The following is a 19,954-nucleotide window of genomic DNA, read 5'->3' as shown; positions in this document are numbered from 1 at the left end:
CCACTATTTTTCCAACATCCCTTAAACATCTTCCCACATCAGAATCCTGTCTTTGGCCCAGAACTCACAAGCGGGTGTTTCCAGTGCTGTGGTGCGCAGAGCAGCTGAGGGTGGATTTTTTTAAGGCTCTATAAGCCTGTATTATCACCTGGAAAGACACAAACCTGGATGCCATCTGATGAAGCAAAATTTACAAGGAAGATCTCTCCTTCACTCCCTATGCTTTAGCAATCCTAACTTAAACTAATCCATGTTTATAGTAGTTAATGTGCAGCAAATGTGTAACAATGTTATAATGTTACCCCATAATCTTTAGCTTACTAGGAACCTGTCCAAATAGCTGTGGCGTGACTAGCCCATAACGCCCCAGGAAGTTTACATATGGGCCAGTGTGAGGTTGTTGCAATAGACTCACTGGTAAATCTTACAGCTTGTCACAGCAGAATGAAACTGATGTGAATTTGCTGTTGTTCACAACTTTTTTATGCTTCCACAGCTTCGAAAAGCTCTGAACAGCTCTTTCAGCACTGACTCTCAGGATGTGGAGTCAGGTGATAACACCACAGCAGTTTGCATTTACTTCATGGTGGCATCTAGTGGGGAAGAAATGTGATGTGTTGACTGCATCCAACAAAACAGAGTGAGGAAAGAGCAAAGCATTCTGAATGCACCTGGTTTTGGCTAATGTGCTGAATTTGAAAGCTGTTGATTGTTATAGAGCATAACCAACACTGAAAGGGACAGTTAACCAACGAACTACAGCACAGCCACATTCTCCATATGCACATCGGCAGGCCACTTGGGAAGAAAGAAAACACTGGCATCAGGATTCTGAGGCTGCTTTTCCTTTGTTTGACTTTCACTTGTAACCATCCAACAATTCACTGCCAGACACATTGCTCTGCTGTCCTTACCTCCACACTCAGACTGGTTGGCACCAGCTTAGCTGGCATGAGGCTGAGTAATAATTTGCTGCACAGCAATTTGGGAAAAATATGCTGACAGACTGAATATACAGTTAGCCCAGGTGAGATTTTGCTCTATTTTCTACTTTTCCAGTGAATTTTGTCTAGCTTAGAATTCTTAAAACACCTCCAAATGGATACTGCTTTAGTGGAAATTCTGTGTCTTCAGTGCTCATGCTGTACAACAGCAATAACAAAGAGATTAGGAAGAGTTTATTATGCTTTGAGGTAGTGGGATGGACCAGATGACATCTTGAAGGCCCTTCTCTGAAAAGCTGCCTTCCACATCCATGACCAAGTCACAATTCAGACATAATACCTGTAGTCAACACTACACAATTTGGTATCACTCCTGCCACTTAAAGGCTCAAATAAGTCTTTACATTTTACGAATACTGATTAGTTCAGCATCATTGCCTCTTTTTTTCTTCTGCTGAGGAAACTGGAGATTATGGGAATTATACCTCAAGAGCAGTGGAGAGAGTATGACTGTCCAGTTTATGCAGGCACACAAGTATCCATGACATGGAGAATAATAATCTGTACAATAGGCATGCAAGGCAAGGGAAGGTCTGTTATGGGTAGATGTGTGACTGTAGCTTTCTCCTGCTGTTTCGTCTGTTTTCTGGAGATATTATTTTTGTGGGTGTATAAATTATTTCAATTGTTTCTTTCAGGGGAAGACAAACACGGCAAACAAACATCTCCATGGCCAGGAAGCAGTAAGGGCTGTTGTCTGTCTCTCAGGTGATTAGATCCAGCTATACCAGATTTTCACTTCCCAAACTATCATCTTCCAGCAGTAATCATCATTTGCTTTTGGGTTTTTTAGTAGACCAATCTGTAAATAAATGTAATATGCAGCCTTCCTCTTGGGAAGGCTGTTTATTCTTTCTGGTGAGTGAGCCTGAAAGATCTTTCATTCAGTGTTATAAAGTATGCCAGATCATTCCATTGAATGAAAATAAGAGTTTGGACTCAAGTTTTACTAGACAGCTGGGGAAGACGTGCTTTAGGCAATTTCAGTGTTAAACACTGCCTCGTTATTAAACACTGCAGGTTTAAAACTCATAACAGAACATCAGGCACAACAAACTAATGCCTAGTGGTATGTGTACATGTGGTAACCTCATCTTTGAGTGACTGTAGCCTATTCTTTGTCATCCTCTTCCACAACCACCCTCTGTTGTGCTGAAGAAGCCTTGCAGCTCTTCTCTGCTGACCTTTTTGCCATTCAGCATTCCTTTGAGCAACCCTCAGTAGAGCTTTGCAGCTTAATGAACTAACTCAGGTTTGCAGAAATCCAATCAAATCTGTTGTTGGAACTTGGTCTGAAAAATAGAACTGGGAGTGAGGAAATCACAGGTTTTCCCCTTTTCAATCACAGGCAACCCATTTAATGATATAACAAGCCTGGTAACAGAAACTACAATACACAAAGCTAACTGCATGCCTGAGTAGTCTGGGTACCCACACTAGTTTGGAGTGTCTCAAAACTTAGGAGTATAGTAGAACTTCTTTTCAGACATTTTCTTCCCAAGTCTCTCTGGTCCAACATTACTCCTTCAGTACATGTCAATAAATCTATCAACTCTCAACTGACAGTAATGCTTTTAAGCATACATGAGTCATTATATTTGGTTTGAGCCTAGATGAAGGATGAGAGGAGTTTATACAAACTACTTCACATTCCCTCTTTGTCTGCCAGGATAGTCCTTCATCTTTTTCTGTTGTTTGTTGTGGTTTGTTTTTTTTCCCTGTGGTAAGTGGCTGGCACAGTCTTTCTCTGGCTCTCTTTATCTATTGCAAAATGTATTATAATTAGAGTTCTTTAAGATTTTTAGCATTTCTAGAGGGAATTAGTTCTTTACAGAAGAAGGGTTTTCGCCATTGTGGGATTTGTACCATAATTAGACAAAATGATGGGGTAACTCCCAGTGGAAAAAAGGCACTGTAATTGGTGTTCATTTTTGTAACATAAACCCATGGAGATCATGCTGATTCCTCCTATTGCAGCCACTTCTGAAGCACAGGGTTCAGTTTCAAACTGATGTATCATTATTATGTAGTACCCACAAGTATCCTCAAGACTTCATCCATCTAAGAAGTCTGATGTGAACCTTCTTCCTCTAAGAAAAATAAAATGCCCCAAAGAACATTGAAGATCAGCGACATTTGCATTGCCTAGCCTCAGAAGCAACAGATTACAGCCAGCCGTGCTTTGCTTCATGTTCCTTGTTCAGGCATCCTTGAACTCAAGTCAGAAAAGAAACACTTGGCACGGCACAAATCATACCTGTATGTCAAAGTAAGAGATACAATTTCTTCCAGCCTTCACAGTACATAGGCCAAGAATATAGCTGATTACAATCATAGAACAGAGGTACCAACCACCAAAGACAGATCTTATTCAGTACAAGCAATACATCGCCAGACTTTGTGGAAAATGAATAAAAATATTTAAATGGGTTTATTGCATGTAACATATCATTAATGAGGGTAGGTGTTATTAAGAATTAACCAAATATTTGTAATTAGTTTTTAGATGAAAAATACCAGTCTCACAAATTTTTGCTATTACCTTGCTGATTTCAGAAATGCAGGATGCTCACAGTTAAGCCAAGCAGTTAAATTTGCCTCAGCCACAAATGTATTTTTATGGACGAACAAAACAGTACTCTGTGTATATGCAGTTCTCCTAGCTAATTAGCACCTTGGGGTAGGTTGTTCATAAACAGAAAACAGTAAGGGACCTGCAATATATCCCAGCAGCACCTTCTGTAATACCAGTCTCAGAATCAATGAAGATTTCACTTGAATCCTCACCAAGTCATTGCCTCACAAAATAAAAAATAAAATTCCAGGTTTAGAGGAACCAAAGGGAATGATATTGCCTACTGTAACAGAAAGTTAAGGCGCTGGAGGGAAATAGGACCGCGTCTGCTTCAGAAGATGCTTCCTTTTGATCTTAGACATGAATCACTTCAATATCAAAGCTCATTACATCCAGAAAAATTAACTTATTTTACTACTTATGCCAGAAGTGTCATTGTATCAACTGTGGGTGCTGCCAGCCAATTATATCTCTTTGATAAGAGACAGAAAAGGAACATTATTTGCTTCATGGCAAAGACATTAGGTCAAGTTCAACACTGCCTGATAGCAACCTGGTAGCTGTTCTATACAATGGCTGCCAAGCAGCCTGCAAGTGTCCTCAGCCCAATTTCTGATGGCCAGCTGCCCCTATCACCACTGAAAGCTCAGAGCTATTACACCAAGAGGATTAGAAATGGACCATGCTGTGAAGCATGAAGAATCTTCTTAGCCTTCACGGTTCCATCTCCTAAGGCAGGCAAAGGAAAGCTGACCTGTCCGTACATCTGCCAAGTACGTTTCACCTCACTTTTGGATTGATTAAAGATCTCAGTCTACCCTCAGCTGTCAGCCTAATCTGTGATACACTTAAAAATCAGACAAACCAAAACGAGACCCTTCATTTGGACTGACTTAACCATGAATCACCATTTTAGTATGGCACCGTGACAAGAACAGTGCTTTGTAGTGTGCCACTAACAGGAAACACTGGAACACAAAACCTTATTTAAATGAACAGTCACATCACAGTTAGTATCTGCACATCTCTTGGTTTCATCAGGGAAAGGGAAAGGCATTGTTACTGTACATGGAAGTACAGGTGGCCATGCACAAGTATGCTACAGGGTGAAGCAAACAGGACAATCGTGAGTTCAGCAAAGTTTTCTCTAGGGACAAGATAATGTAAAACAGTCTTGTTTTGACATTAGTGCATGCAGCAGTAATGACTCTCCCAAATGTAACACTGAGTTCTGTTTTAGACCTAAGTTAGTTAAATTACACCTGGGATGAATCTGGTCTAGTCTTTCTGAGTGAGTTCTAGCAAGATTATTTATTTTAAACAGCTGAATGTTGTCCTGGAATTATGATGCAAGAAATCTTGAAAGAAGATTCACTATTTTATGTTGATAACCTAAATAAGAGCATGTATTTGTAAAGTGCATAGGAACACACTCTCAAAACAGTTTTCCAGTTGTAAATATGACTATATACCTCTCTTAAATGTCTCTGCATATATCATTAGGACATGAAAAAATAAAAGCCACAATTTTTTATCTTCTATCTTTGTGAAAATCACTGCACAATATTAAATTTCTGGTCTGCCTCTGCATAAAATATTTCTAGCATTTTTGGCAGTAAAAAGGCGGCCATAAACAGGAAATGCATGCAAACAAAGATATTTCTGGTATTGATCTTCACAGTATGATTCATTGCTATATAAACATGCAAACAAAAAAAAATGGTGGCCCAGACAGAGCTGTTAAAGAATCTCCAATTTGAGCTCAGTGGTTTTGGCAAGTATCTAGTGGCTACTTTGATCCCTAATGTCTAATGGAAATTAGACTGGTTATAAATAATAAGCTGACTATCCTCTTATTAGTATAAACAAAAAGGAAAGACAAATGAATCATGACTATCACTGCTATTAGCACCCCTCCTGCTGTTGCAAAGGCTTGGGAACGATGCAGAGGGTACAGTTCCTCTGAAAACCTGCTGGAAACAGGCAAGCTCAGTGTGTGAAACATTCGATCTTTCAGGTATCGTGCAGATCTGTGTTGGCTGTCTCCGCTGATCAGCTGGGAAGTTAAACTCTTATGCTTTCACTATTTCACTTTGGGTTTGAGAGCCAGCTTGGGAAGAAAAAAAGAGGCATTGCAACTGTAGAGATGCTAATACTATGCTGAAAAGACTGATCTAAAAGGAGCCTGCACGCTCGATGCCTTTTGATCTCCTCAATGCAGTGTATTTGGGCAGTCCTCTGCTGCTATGAACACCACTTATTGTGTTTGCCCAACACCCATGCTCTTCTGTTTTCTTTTCAGGTAGAATTAGAGTAGCTTTTCATTAATTGCAGGTCTACATACTTCTAAAATCCATTTACTTAATCAGTGGACTGATTTAGGTGTCCCCGAAGACTTCTGAAGAGCAATTCAAAATGCCTACCAAAAATACTGCTGCCAAGAGCCAGCTATTGGAAAATAATAGGCAAATGGACAGAGGTGAAATTTAGACTGAGTTCATAGGTCAACTCCTTACCTATTTTTATGCTGCATGGCAAAGAGAGATATTTGTGTGTACTTGCATAGTCAGTACCGGCTGAGAAAAGGCAGGAACTCTGCTTGCTCACTTGGAACTTCTTTTGAAAGATCTAAACCAGTTGGTTTACTTGAGCATAATATTCTAATTTCCTTCAAAAATGCACATCAAAAAGAATAATTGAAACATGAAGTCTATCTCAGTGCTCGTAAAAATGCATGCAAGGTACCTCAGGATTTGATTACATGTGCACCAGCACAAGCTGCCTTCAGAGAACAAAGCTCAATTGATTTCAGGGAGTCTGATTTGCCTGGATGGAAATGAATTTTTAATAGGGTTGGCTGTCAGAGGGATTACGCAGGAATATGAAATCACAGGCCATTCACACAGTGGATTGCTGTGGAGGTGTTTGCTGGTGGCTAGTAGGCAGGAATAGTGGCGTAGGCTTTCTACAGACAGCAAGTAGTGCCAGGCTGTCACAGGCAGAGGTTCCCTGGGGAGCTGAAGGGACAAGTTGCCAGGAGACATCACCATATCGAGCCTTCACAGCCAGAATAATGTTCCTTGTGACAGACTTCAGACTCCATCCTATGTCTGCATACCGGTCTGTTTTGCAATCATTCTTCAGATTATTTCCTTTACAATCTCCCAAATATCCCCAATACCTAATGGAAATTACCAGCTTTGAGAAATTTTATTTGATACGAAGCCCATTTTCTGGTTCTTCAATGCAAGCATTTTACCCTTGATAGAAACCTAGCAGAGGCATCAAGCATCACTAAAGATCCAGTTCAACAGCTGGTACAAATCAGTTGAGCCACGCTCCTTGTAACAAGGCTTGAAACACAGGATGTGCTATATCCCAGCGCAGAGGTGACTTGCTGCTTCATGGGCACGGCAAAGACCAGCAGCACGTTACTTTCATAAACCACTAAGCTCTGAGCTTCCAGAAGTCAGGTCTCAAAAAATCATGACATTGTGTAAATACAAAGCAAAACAGGAATAATAAAAAGATACATTGTTACAGATATGTAATACATATTATTTCTGTGTTAGTCTTTAGGGCCTTAAGGTTCAGTTGTTTCCTTGGTCTCCCCTTCAAAAGAATAAGGCCTTAACAATCACAATTGTGTAATTCCAGAACCTGGGGCTTCAAGCCATGCCATCAAATATTGCAAAATTCAGAAAAAACCGTAAGTTGTTAGGTCATGGACACTCATTCCAGCTAAGCCACAGCCTCTCCTCTGACTTCAAATGTGAAATATTTAGTCAGTGGACACAGTTCCTCCGTGCTGCTTCAGCGCCTGTCTTCTGCTAGCCAGCCCTGAGGAAGAAGTGATCCCCTTGACTGTCTCCAGGCAGTTTAATCCTTTGTGTATCTGTAAGATATCTGACAATATCCCCACTGCCAAATAACAAGCCAACAAAGAGACAATTCAAAGGATGTAGAAATGTTGTGATGGAATATTTCAAAGTATACTATTTAAATTTGGCTGACAAATGTTCCTCTGTTATTTTCCCAGATGAAGCACCTCTGAATCATACTAATAAGAAGGAATCATTCCCCAAAATATTCTCCATCTAATTTTCACAGTTCCCTACGGTAACAACAATATCATCCCTCACAGGTACAGCACTACGTCTAAATGAGAGGAAAAGGAAGCGAACATTTTTCAGTTCAAATTTATATAATGCCAACTAGAAATAGGAGTAAGACTATCTGTACTCATTTTGCACATTCATAACATGTAAAAAATAATGAAACATAATGTAAATTTAGTGTGGAGAAGTCTAATTGCTCTCTTGTGCCTCATGTCATCCACTGCACCATTATATCACAAGCCAAATGAAGAATCAATCTGTGCACAAAATACAAGGTAAAAGAAAGACAGGGTTGCATTTTTAACTAGCTAGTCATCAGCTTGTTTTGCCTTTCAAAGAAAATCTTGGAGGTTTATCTGCCTTTCTGTTGGTGTCTATTTTTAAATGATTATTTGATACGTTGTCTGCAGCCCATGCATTTCAGGAGTGGTCGAGTTTTATCGCAACAGTTGTGAGTTAGTCTTTAGACTTCAAGAGCAAACTGAGGGCAGTATGTAATTTTCAGAAACCAAGATGTGAACCGACCAGTTTATTCACATGTATTTTCTTACTCCTGAAAAACATAATTATGGAGCTTTCAGGGCAAAGTGTGGGAAACTGAGCTGAATACAAAGCAACAGTGCTTTGAAGGCACATCGAGAAACATTTCAAATAAAGGCTAAGGAGAAAGGAGGAGGCATGCATCTTTTCTCACTTAACAAAAAAATAGCTTTCACTCATGCCATCTTCAGTTTCTTGCCCAGATGTTGTCATGGGAAGAAAATATCATAATATAAATTATGCCATAAAAAGCACAGATGGGAGCAAGCTCTCACAGGAACGTATCTTCCATTTTAGCCCTTTCCTAGCCTCTCCCTGGGGTCTTGGACTACATTATGTCAGATTGAGCCCATATTTCTTGAATATCTCTATCAATATCCCACACATATCACTTGGACAGAAACATTTGGCACTGAAAAGAGAGACTCTCCAGCCCAAGCAGGTACAGGTTCACACAAGGTTTGCCCCAAAGGCAATGGGCACTCAACACCCTGAGCCACCGGGCTCAGAGCATGTGACTGCAGCTACTAATGGCAGTGAAGGGGTAGATGTAGGTGCCATTCTCCAGCATTGAAATCAATCTCAGTCCAAGATGCCACACTTAAGCATCCTTCCTTGTGCTACTAGTGCTGCTTGTGCAACTCAGGGAACTGATCTAACTGCAAACAGATCACTTTCCTGTCAGATCAGTTCTCTGAGTTGGATCACTGTGACGTTGTATGAGTACCTGTAGAAATGCAGAGCACAGGAAGGAACAAATGGCCAGAAACAAGACCTAGCACCAAGTCTGGATTACATGATCTTTAACTGCCTCAAAACTGCAAGGGATCAGCTCCAAGCATCTCATTCTGAAATGATCTGTAGTTCTCATGGACCACAGCATAAGCACTCGTGGACAAAATTCCACTTATGCTTTACACAACTTCTAATTAAAATAGCAGGTACAAATTCGAATGAGATTGAGTCCTAGAATGGATAGCTTTCCCTCTTTTTAGTTTAAAATCATCCTAACAAGCCTAATTCAATGTGCAAGTGGAATGTACCCTCCAGTGAAAACTCCAATACAAATTTAAGTCACTGCAATGTTACTGGTGAAGTACAAGCTGCAGAGGACACTGACTTTCAGTGCCACATGGAAAATAGCAAGCTGGAATCACACAGACCTGCTCCATACTCAGAAATCATTCCAGTGATTTCTGAATTCTCTTCATTCTAGAAAGCAAATGAGCAAAACAGGATCCTGTAGAAGTGAAATTCAGCACTCATAATAAAAATCAAAAGAATAAAATGCAAAACCTGATGGGCCATGATCCTGAACATACTGTATTTTAAGAATAGCTGTTGTAACCCTTATTTCCAACAAAACTCTCTCTCCATAAACACCTTCCACAAGGACTATTAAAAGAGATTCAGTGTAAGAGCTCCCTGTTGACAGGTGCTCACTCACTCCTGGACATTTTTAATTAAGAAAACTGAAAGATTCCATTTGACACGCTAGTAAAATTAGGTCTGTTTTTGCAAACTGCTAAGTATGGTCAGCTGTCCCTGAAACTTGAAGTACCATGCTCTTGTTGCAATCAGGCCTCCTAAACTTTGGAAGAGCAGTATGCTTTTCTCCCTTTGAGCAGTCCTTTGATCACACAGAAATTAGTCCAAACCTCTTCTTAAGAGTAAGAAGGGGTCACCAAATCTTTTTTTTTTTTTTTCTTGAGCTGCATGGGTTTATTGTTACCTAACGTGTCATTCTCCTAAAATGCCCAATGTTTAATTTAACTTGTGAATACCCTAAAGCACTGACAAGAATCACTGAGCAGAGCTTAGAAAATACCACCAAATAGGCACCCATTGACTGGAAGAATAAGAAGTTTTACTGTACGCAAACATTAATCATAAGAGCAAACCTAGACATAGGAATTTATTTCACAATACTATGCAGACTGTACTTCAGTTTCTCTCTCACTTGAGGGTTATGAAGACTAATATTATTCAAACTCTATTCATTTTTCTAAATACACATTTTACTCTGCTGAAATTTGAGGCAGCAAGCAGTGAGGTATGAACAAGTTGCTGCTCATGCATGGAATATTTTCTTGAGAGTGCCTTACATTATAGGAACTATAAGTTACAAGTGGATAGCTGAAAGCAAGGTCAAAGCTGAGGTACAACGGCAACCACTGTAAACCTTTTCTAACTGCAGAATGAATGTGTGGACTTAGTTTATTTTTCAGTTTTGGCAGAGTAAGAGCATGCATGCAGTGAGTTACACTGCTTTAGTACAAATGAACAGTAATTTCCTAAACTCCTGTAATTAACCTAATATAAAATAATGATATAAACAGGAAAACACTGCAATACATTTAAATTCTATCCTCCTCATTAGAAAAAAAATAAATCTACAATAATTTTATTATCCTGTCCTTACCTTTTCTCACAAAGATTTACACATGTGCTGACCCTCATCACTGACACCTGAATAATTTAGCATCCTTCCTTTAATCCCAAAGTCTCACTTCCTATCCATCAGTTGTCAGGGCCTTGACTGCAGGTCTTAATTGCCTGGACCAGCCTCAGCTGGGGCTTCCAACCACACTCTCTGATGAGGATTTAATTTTTAAACTTGGTCTTTAGAATCATAGTACAGAATCATAAAGTGGTTTGGGTTGGAAGGGACCTTAAAGATCATCTAATTCTATGGGTAGGAACACCTTCCACTAGACTGGGTTGTTCAAAGCCCCATCCAACCTGGCCTTGAATGCTTCCAGGGATGGGCCATGCACAAGTTCTCTGGGCAACCTGTTCCAGCATCTCACCACCCTCACAGTAAAGAGCTTCTTCCTCATATCTGATTTAAATCCACCCTCTTTCAGTTTAAAAGCATTACCCCTTGTCCTGTCACAATGCTCCCTGATAAAGAGTTCTTCCCTATCTTTTCTGTACACTCCCCCAGAAGACTGCTATGAGGTCTCCCTGAAGTCTTCTCTTCTCTAGCCTAAAAAACCCAAATTCTCTCAGTCTGTCCTTACAGCGGAGCTGCTCCAGCCCCAGATCATCTTTGTGGCCCCCACTCTAGACCTGCTCAAGCAGGCCCATGTCCTTCTTACACTGGGAGAACAGAAGTGAGTTGTAGGTGTCCTTGCTGCTAGTTCTGCTCCTGAATTGCTGTTTGGGTTGCCTGGACTGACCTTGGAAACGGCTTGTTACCTTGCCTTTGCCTGATGAATTTGTTGCTGCCACTGTGCTGCTTGTTTTTCTCTAGTGTGGTCAGGTTGTGCCCGGTCGGTGAGGTCTTTGCCTGGCTTGCATTGTGTGTCACCCTCAGCTCCTGGCTTCTTTGTCCTGAGGGAGAGCGGTGAGAGTTGGGTGAAGGCTGGTCAGGGCCACTAAGGCCCTGTGCACCCAGGACTCTGATACTGCTTTGCTCTACAGCATGTTTCCCAAGTGCCACCCTCCCCCTTGCCATGTCTGCTGTCAGCACTACTTGCTTTAATCAAAAAATAAATACATTTCAATGTGGCTCATTATGCTAAATGAAAGCAACAGGGGGCTAATGAGCATTGTGAATGAGCCATTAACATGGCAATCAGACTTATCCTCAAGATAGCTACATCTTTTCTGCATCTTGCTTGGAACACCCAATAGCTTATACAGATATGACCTCATCTATTAAATTTAATTCAGGGAATAGACAGATTTAGGTGTCTAACTTGAATAGTTTCTTTTTGTAGAATTGTACATTGTGTTGCACTTGCAATTAAGAAAGCAAACAGTTCACTTTGTTCAACTGCTAAGGGGTTATTGTTAGCCTTCAGTGGAAAAGACTGTGTTAACAGATTTAATATTTGGATATTTTTGGAAATGGAAATGTTATCCCCACCTCTACCCCCCACCCCAGTTTTCACCACAAAGGGGAAATGTACCTGAAATAATAGATTTACTGGTGACTTCATCTTTGCAATTGATTTAACATGGCTTAGCACTGAACAGCATTTTTATTTTTCATCTCCAGCCTCAGCTCCTGCCCGATTTACTATCCCTTGGCTCTTCGGATCACATTCCACAGGGAGCTGACATGTCTTTGCTAAAGGGAGTACTTTTCCTCAGTCCCCGTAAGGAGATAGTAAGATCAGCCTGAAACAGCATCAGAAAGATGTATACTTAAGAGAAAGGGCAATAGGGAGGAAAGGAAACATAGCTGTATTCAATGATACTGAGAATGTATCTTTCAAAAGGCCCAGGGTAGACAAAAAAACCCTTTTCAATATCTTTAATATTTACTACAGTGAAGATTTTTACTCTGCACATTAATATAATCACCTCCACAGAAAGCTTTAGAGGAGCTAAAATGCTAAACACTGCCTTAGAGGTAGAGAAACTAAAAATAAACACCTCCCCAAGGTGCTAACACTGGTCAGTGGCAAAGTGACAAAAAGAAACCAGGAGGGTACAACTCCTAGCCTTGATTTCAGTCTCTTTCGGGGTTTTCCTGGAGTTGCAATCTCAGCTCCTGTGGCAGGTTCATCTATTTATGCCAAATAATTTTTATGTCTGACTTTCTAGGATCAACTAAGAGCCAACAGTTCCTGTTGTCAGATTGCAGCATTTCCAGGATTTTGGGGGGGAGTTGACAGAGCGCACATACATAGCCAGAATTAAAGTACCTAAACAAAGCACACAACAGCAGAGTTCAAACTGAATTTGCCTCTTTTCCTTCTGTCTCCGATATTCGCTAATCCCTGTGGTATCAGCGGAAGGATATCCACACGGCAAAGTGACCCAACCTCACCCACTGAGAGAAATGTATGCATCTCCTCCTGCCTTCCTTCACCCAAAGGCTGGCAGCCCACCCATCTGCCCTGTCACCACAACCGTGCCCAGGTGACACTGCTCAGGCCCGCGGTGCGTCCTCTGGCCAGGCCCATGGCTGCCCTCACAGGACCCACCACAGCACTGCTTCAGGGAACAGTTGTCCCAGGCACCAGTCTCGCCTCCAAAGCATGCCTAACTGCTTTTCTACCATCCTTTTGTGATAGGTATTACCTACACAGTAAGTGCCATGAGAGGGCTGGGCCAGGCCGAGCAATCCCACCCCTAGCCCTAGTCAGTTACGAAGGCAGCTGTGGCAACGGCCGCCTGTGAACCCCCCCCCACACCAGGCCCCACTTGGGCTGTCGGTTACAGTGATCTGTGCCCCAAGTGCTACAATAACGTGAAAGGAAAAGCTTTCTGAATAATTTGGGTTACTCCCCCCACACCCCACCCCCGAAAGTCTAAAAAAGTAAGACACCCGTGGCTACCAGTCAAAGGTCGCTGAACGCCGCTGGCGAGCGCGCCCCGGGAGCCATGAGGTGAAGGGGGCGTGTCCCCCCCGCCGCGCGCCGAACCGCCCCCTCAGGCCGGCAGCCATTTTGAGGAGCGCTGCAGCGCGCGGGCGGCGCGCGGCGCCCTCTGGCGGCTCCCCGCCCGCAGATCGGCCCGCGCGGGCGCTGGCCGGCCATGAAGTCCGTTTTCGTCACGGTGGGCACTACCAGCTTCGACGACCTGATCGCCACCATCTGCTCCCCGGCGGCCCTGCAGGTGAGGCGGCGGAGCGCCCGGCTGTCCCGGGCCTCCCCTTCACGGCCTGCCCGCAGCGCCTCAACCGGGCGCCTGCGCGGTGGGAGCTGCGCCGCCCTCCCGCATCCCGTTAGTGACTGCGGGGGTGCCGGGGCTGCCTGAGGCGGGGTACGGGGCGGGGGCCGGGGCGGGGCCCGGGTGAGCGGCGCGAAGCGGCGGCGGAGCGGGAGGGACGGTCCGTGGCGCGAAGCGGCGGAGGGAGGCGGCGGCCGCCGGGCCGGGGTGCCCGGGAGCAGGGCCCGGCGCGCCGGTGCCCGGCCTGGGGACACGCCGACAGCCGCCCTCCCTCCGCCGCAGGTGCTGCAGAGCCGCGGCTACGAGAAGCTGGTGCTGCAGGTCGGGCGCGGCGCGCTGCCGCCGGCGCTGAGCGGCACGGCCCTGGCAGTGGAAGCCTTCCGCTACAAGGAGTCGCTGGCTGAGGACCTGGGGAGGGCCGACCTGGTCGTCAGCCACGCAGGTAGAGCCCGTCTGTCGGCCGAGCCCGTTCCCTGGGAGCAGGAGCGGCGGTCGGTTGCCTGAAGTCTGTTTCTCTCTAGCTCGGGGGTGGGCTGGCAGTGAATGTTCAGGTCCGCAGCTATAGGTGAGTGGTTAAGTGCTCACCTTCAGGAGCCTCCCGTGTTTCAAGAGCAAGCGCAATGATAACTTCCTCTTTCAGGACAAAAACTCAGGGTGTTTTCCGTTTTTCCTGTAGGTGCAGGTAGCTGTCTGGAGGCTCTAGGAAAAGAAAAACCACTCGTAGTAGTAATAAACGAAAAGCTGATGAACAACCATCAGCTTGAACTGGCAAAACAGCTCCACAGAGATGGGCATGTCTTCTGCTGTAATTGCAGGTATGCGGGTGCTGCGGCTGTCCTGACTGAACAAGCCGTGTTCAGGACCATCGTTCTGTTACTACAGTATTGAGACTGTAACAAGGAAATGTACGTTTTTCTTTGTAACGACCATTTGTTTGCAAAGTAGATTTCCCACAGTGGCTAGATTAACATTAGGAGCTAATTTATGGATAGATAACATTAGGAGCTAATTTACCAAACTTATTAAGCCTTTTTACCATGACTCCTTTTAATGATTTTTTTTTTTTTAATTTTTGTTTTTGAGGACACATGTATTCGGATTGAAAGAAGAGCAATTTAAACCAAATAGAAATGGCTGAATTCTGAACAGTCAGGTGGCATCATAGAGGCACCTAACAGCTTCTCTCTTTCTCTGCTTTTCCTCACTAGTTGTTGGATTATTTTTTGAAGTCTAAAAATAATACAACCTGAACTATCAGTTTATAACCATGAGCCATAAGGAATAAATTGCTTCCTGTAGGCTTAGAGCTCTGTTTCATTATTTTGCTGTGTGAACTTTCCTTGTGGAAGGCACTGAAGCTGACTCTGTAGATGCGCTGACGTAATAAAAATTGAAAGTATCGGGAGTATTTAGAACAAAACATACAAATGGCCTTACTGATATGGATCAGGAGTCCACGTACCTCAGTATCCTATTTGCAGTGGCCATATGCAGATGCCCAGCTGAAACAGAAACAGGGGAAGAACACATGGTACTTCTCTGTATTACTTTCCCTCTGATGCTCATAAGTACTTTGATTCAGGGGGATTCCTAAATCAGATGCTGTCTGGTTCATAACTTTCAATACCTCTGTCTTATGTACTTACTTGGTACATTCATACATGAATATATAAGTATTCAGAAATACTTATTCAGGCTGCCTTTTTAACCATACTTCTTGAATGCACCACATCCTCTGACAAGGAGTTTCACAAATCTACTGCCTGTCACTTCAGGGGGGAAAAAATGCCAAAAATGAAATCAACCAACCTGAAAAAATAACAACAAAAAAACCCCAGCTCCTTTTGTTTTTGTTCATCCTGGCTCCTGTTAGTTTCATTTGCTCTCATGTTTTGACTGTATCTTACTGTTTTTATGATTGATTGCACTCTGTAAGTAACAGATGACCTCTAAATTGAAGGCAGAGGAAATCCAACTCCCATTATTTAGTCTGCATCTTTTCCTTTGCCTTGCAAATAGGGTTTTGTATGTTTCAGAAGAGCCTTCTGAAAAGACTAGGCCTCTCATTCATTTATATTGGACAAGTTTCTCATTATCTCAGTACTTCTGACAGCTTCAGAGATGAAGGAATTTTTATTTCCTTTTGTTGAACAGTGCCTAGCATTTGAGCCTTATTTGCAGCCTGATAATAGCAAGCTAACAGATTGATTTAGCTGTTCTTTCTGGCAGAGTGTTAAGTGGAGAACTATGCCATGTGTTCAAATAGGATTAATTTCCTGATACAGTTTATGATGAAGATCCTCAGATCTTGTTCAGTCTCCCAACATGGCAACCACAGATTAAAAAGCTAAGAGCTGAGGTTGTCTGTGAAAGCTGCGGTATCGATCGAAGTGTGTTCTCAGCAATGCTGCCTGCCAGTGATGGTCTGGGCCCACTGGTTTGTGGGATCTCTTCTTCCTTTCAGTATGTGTCTTTTAATACTGTTTCTGTGCTAAAGGATTATTTATGTATGAATAGAAAGAAAACTGTGTGAAGAAAAGATTTCCCTTTGGGATGGATTTTTTTTTTTTAATTATTGGTTTTGATCTGTTTTTACAGCACTCTTGTGGAGACACTACAGTCAATGGACTTGTCAACTTTGAAACCTTTTCCTCCTGGACAGCCAGAAAAGTTTGCTTTGTTCTTGGATAAAGTTGTTGGATTTCAATAAACAATACAGAGGAATAAAGATGTCAGAATAAAACCTTTCTCCTCTCCTAGAAAGGCCTTCCATACTTAAGAGTCCACCAACTGGGGCAAAAGAAAATGCCTGTTAATATTAACTGACATAAAATGGTTTCCTATTTAGTGCCAGTTTAAAGTCATCCAGCTTTATGCTTAAAAGAGCACAGTGCCCACAAGGCAGGGAGTATGAACTGTCTAGTTTCTGGGATAGAGAGATATTTACATCACAAAATCTGCACTGAGTTGGTAATTCCAGTGAGGAGGAGAAGCTAAATTACTTAATAAGCATGACATACATGTAGTGGTTTCTTGACCGTATTTGCCTAGTACTAGTGGAAATAAGTTGTCCTTGCTGATGTTCCTGTTATGTTCTGCAAATAAGCAAATGCCTTCAGCTCTCATTCCGTGTGCTTAACAGAAGCACCAAAAAGAGAATTTTAGAAGTGAGAGATTTAAGCCTCTTTAGAGGGAAAGGGGCACGTGGTGAATCTGGGTGGAAAAAGGCAAGAGCTGCAAACCTGCTGCCAGATGGTCCACCGACTCTCGTAGTTTTGGGTGATTTACTCCCAAAGTAAAACATGACCTATAGGAGAGGAATGGGGTTGACAATACAATCAAGCCACGTTACTTAGCTGGGACTTCTGTGAAGCACAGGGCGTCCGATTTGATGCTGATTGGAGCTCCCTATTTAAAGTGTTGGAATTGTCAACTGTTGATGTCAAACAAACATCAATTTGTTTCAGTAAATATTTTTAAAAACAAAGGAAGTTTAGACTCAAAAACATTCATGCAGGCTATTTGTTCCGTTATACTTCGGACTATGTAGAGTCTGTATGTGTATAGTTGGTGCTCCTGCCCTTCCTGCAAGTACACCATTTGGGTTTTTTAATTGCTATTGCTTAAAACAATGAAAACTCCCAAATTGGTGCATCTGATGTCCACGTGCAGTTTTTACTAGCAGGTTATACGTACATGGGGACATTCTCCCCATCAAACCAGGCATAAGGGCTATACATGGAATAAGTCATGCTGCACAGTTGTGCAAAAGTGACTTTTGCTGATCCCTGAGATAGTGGATGAGTTAGGATCCACCGAGATTTTTCACTTCCGTAAGAAATGTTACAGAGCCGTTACTTCGGGAGTGCCGCTAGCAGCTCACCTCCAGTCCGAGGGCACGCAGGAACGCCACAGCCAATTCTGAGTAACCGTTGGGGTTTTCCGCAGCTACTGGCAGACACGGCACCTCCCGCAAGGGAGCTGGAAGGGGTTAATGAGCCACGGCTCCCCTGGCTGCCCGAGGCAGGCCCGGAGGGGGGCGACGCGTGCCGGGGCTGACGGCGCTCCGGCGCGGCGCGGGCAGCCCCCACAGCCGGGGCGCGGGGCGGTGCGGGGGCTCCCGGCGGGCACCCCGAGGTGGCTGCGGGCGGCCCCCCGAGCGGCGCGCACCGGCCGGCCGAGGGCAGCGGGGGCCCTGGCGCAGGTGAGCGCCCGGGGCGTGGCCCCTCATTAGCAGCCGCCGCGCGCCCAGCTGCCACGCGCCGCGCAGCTCCGCGCGGAGCCCCCGTCTCCCGCCTCCGCCGTCGCCGCTTCAGCCGCAGCCGCTCGGGGAAGATGCAGAAGGGCTGGAAGAAGTACTTCGGGCAGAAGTCCTTCAGCGAGGTGGCCATGGACGAGTACCTGGGCAGCCTGGGGCTGTACCGCAAGATGACGGCCAGGGACACCTCTTCACTTTTCCGAGCCGTTTCCGAGCAGGTTGGGCGGCGGGGCGGGCGCCGGTAGCGGTCCCGGGGGGAGCCGGGGCGCCTCAGGCCCCCGGCGGGGCTGGCGCGGCCCGGGGCGGGCAGTGGGTGCTGCGGGAGGCTCCTCCGGGTGCCCGAGGGGAGGTGTGGCGGGTGGGGAGGTGTGTGGGGCCGGCAGGCGCCCGGGCCGCCCGCGCTCCCCTCAGCCTCTTCCCCCGGGCGCCTGTGGGGCGGCGTCTCCTCTCCTGCTACTCTGAGGCGCTTTGTGGCGGGGGTACCCCTCGAGAGTAAAACAAGCGTCGTGTTAAGCATAAACTAAACTCTGCAGTTTTCTCCTTAATTGTTTCACAACCTTTTTTTTTTTCAGGTGTTTTCATCTCAAATTTACCACGTGGAAGTCAGGAAAGCTTGTGTTTTGTTTATGAGGCAACACCAGCACAAGTTTCAGTCTGTAAGTAGTGTGTGTGTTAGGCAGTTTTGCACGTGTAGTTAGGAAGTAATGTGGGAGGAGGCGAGTGGTTTAGCCGTAAACATACCTTCAAAAACATATGCACTGAAAACATGCCATGCTTTGCTAGGCTTGATGCATGTAAGACCAGAGAAATGGCACGGTGATAGCTTGCTTACCTTATTTGAGTTGCAGTCGTGCAAGTTTTATTTGACTATGCATCTGAAGTTCCTGAAATTGGGTGAGTTACTAATGCTGGAGTAACCAGTAGGGTGACAATTATTTATGTAGTGTTTTCTCTGTGGAGCAACCATCACGGAATTTAGTAGGTAGGAAATATGTGGTATTTTGGAGTAAGAAATAAGCATCAAAAGATGATAGAAGACACTAGAGTGTTTTTAATTGTTGCATAGAGTTATGAGGTTTTGGGGTTTTTTTTGTTTGGTTGGTTTTGCATGAGACAGTTCGTGCAGGGGTGTGTGTGCAGTGTGGTTCTCTGTGCTGTTGGGGTGATTTTGAGTGTTTTTTGGTGTCTGTTTTGTTTTTCTCCCCCTGTAATTGCAGTTAAGTGCTTAATCTAATCTAGGTGGGAGATCAATTACTTGGAGTATTACTCAGACTCATGCTCTTAATTTTTTTAAGATACCTTGGTATGTCCACATTGGTACCCCAAATCATTCCCATGCTCTAAGGCAGACAACAGCTGAAGTCATACCCCTAATCAGACCATAGCCCTTCAGAACCCAAAAATGATAGGAATTGGCAGACTAGTCCCAAATCTGGTGTCTGTGCACCCTGTCATGCCTCACACACCCCACCTCCCCAACATTTAACTTTGCTTTACAACTGGCTAAGTTTTTGTATTTGTTTTGTTGAAAGTATGTGGAAGGAGCATTTGAGAAATACCTTGAGCGACTGGGAGATCCAAAGGTAAGACTGATCTAATACTTGGCAAAGAGATTACAAGTTCAGGAGACTAGAACAGGAAAGTAATTAGGTGATGGTTTAAAATGTGGTGGTTTAGGTTTAGGGTTTGTTAGTGTGTGTTTTGTTTTTTTTCAGATAGACCTCAATCCTGGGGTCTTATTTGAATTGGTGATACTATGGGGGTTGTATTGAATATTCATATGTATAAACAATATCAGTTTTAGTGGGGAGTTTGTGCTGGTGCAAAGGAG

At 43.8% G+C, this 19,954-nt stretch overlaps 1 protein-coding gene and 1 long non-coding RNA gene across 2 annotated transcripts in view; one reads left to right on the top strand and one right to left on the bottom strand.

Moving 5' to 3' along the window:
* Positions 1-3,416: 3,416 nt before the first annotated feature.
* Positions 3,417-12,523, bottom strand: LOC114012402 (uncharacterized). The gene is made up of 2 exons (XR_008749695.1): positions 12,155-12,523; positions 3,417-11,573 (listed from the first exon to the last, which is right to left on the bottom strand). It is a non-coding gene; the product is annotated as an uncharacterized LOC114012402 (long non-coding RNA).
* A 1,015-nt stretch (positions 12,524-13,538) lies between these two features.
* ALG13 (ALG13 UDP-N-acetylglucosaminyltransferase subunit) overlaps positions 13,539-19,954 on the top strand; it is a 30,737-nt gene continuing 24,321 nt past the window's right edge. The window contains exons 1-7 of the mRNA XM_055818207.1: positions 13,539-13,811; positions 14,148-14,307; positions 14,542-14,680; positions 16,464-16,572; positions 17,925-18,341; positions 18,696-18,779; positions 19,656-19,706. Coding sequence (XP_055674182.1) covers positions 13,731-13,811; positions 14,148-14,307; positions 14,542-14,680; positions 16,464-16,572; positions 17,925-18,341; positions 18,696-18,779; positions 19,656-19,706 — 1,041 coding nt within the window. The 5' untranslated portion in view covers positions 13,539-13,730. The remainder of the gene's footprint in view (positions 13,812-14,147; positions 14,308-14,541; positions 14,681-16,463; positions 16,573-17,924; positions 18,342-18,695; positions 18,780-19,655; positions 19,707-19,954) is intronic.

This window comes from Falco peregrinus, chromosome 13 (genome assembly GCF_023634155.1).
Source record: "Falco peregrinus isolate bFalPer1 chromosome 13, bFalPer1.pri, whole genome shotgun sequence".
Lineage (NCBI taxonomy): Eukaryota > Metazoa > Chordata > Aves > Falconiformes > Falconidae > Falco > Falco peregrinus.
The sequence above is the reverse complement of the archived record's forward strand: the minus strand, read 5'-3'. Positions and strand labels throughout refer to the sequence as shown.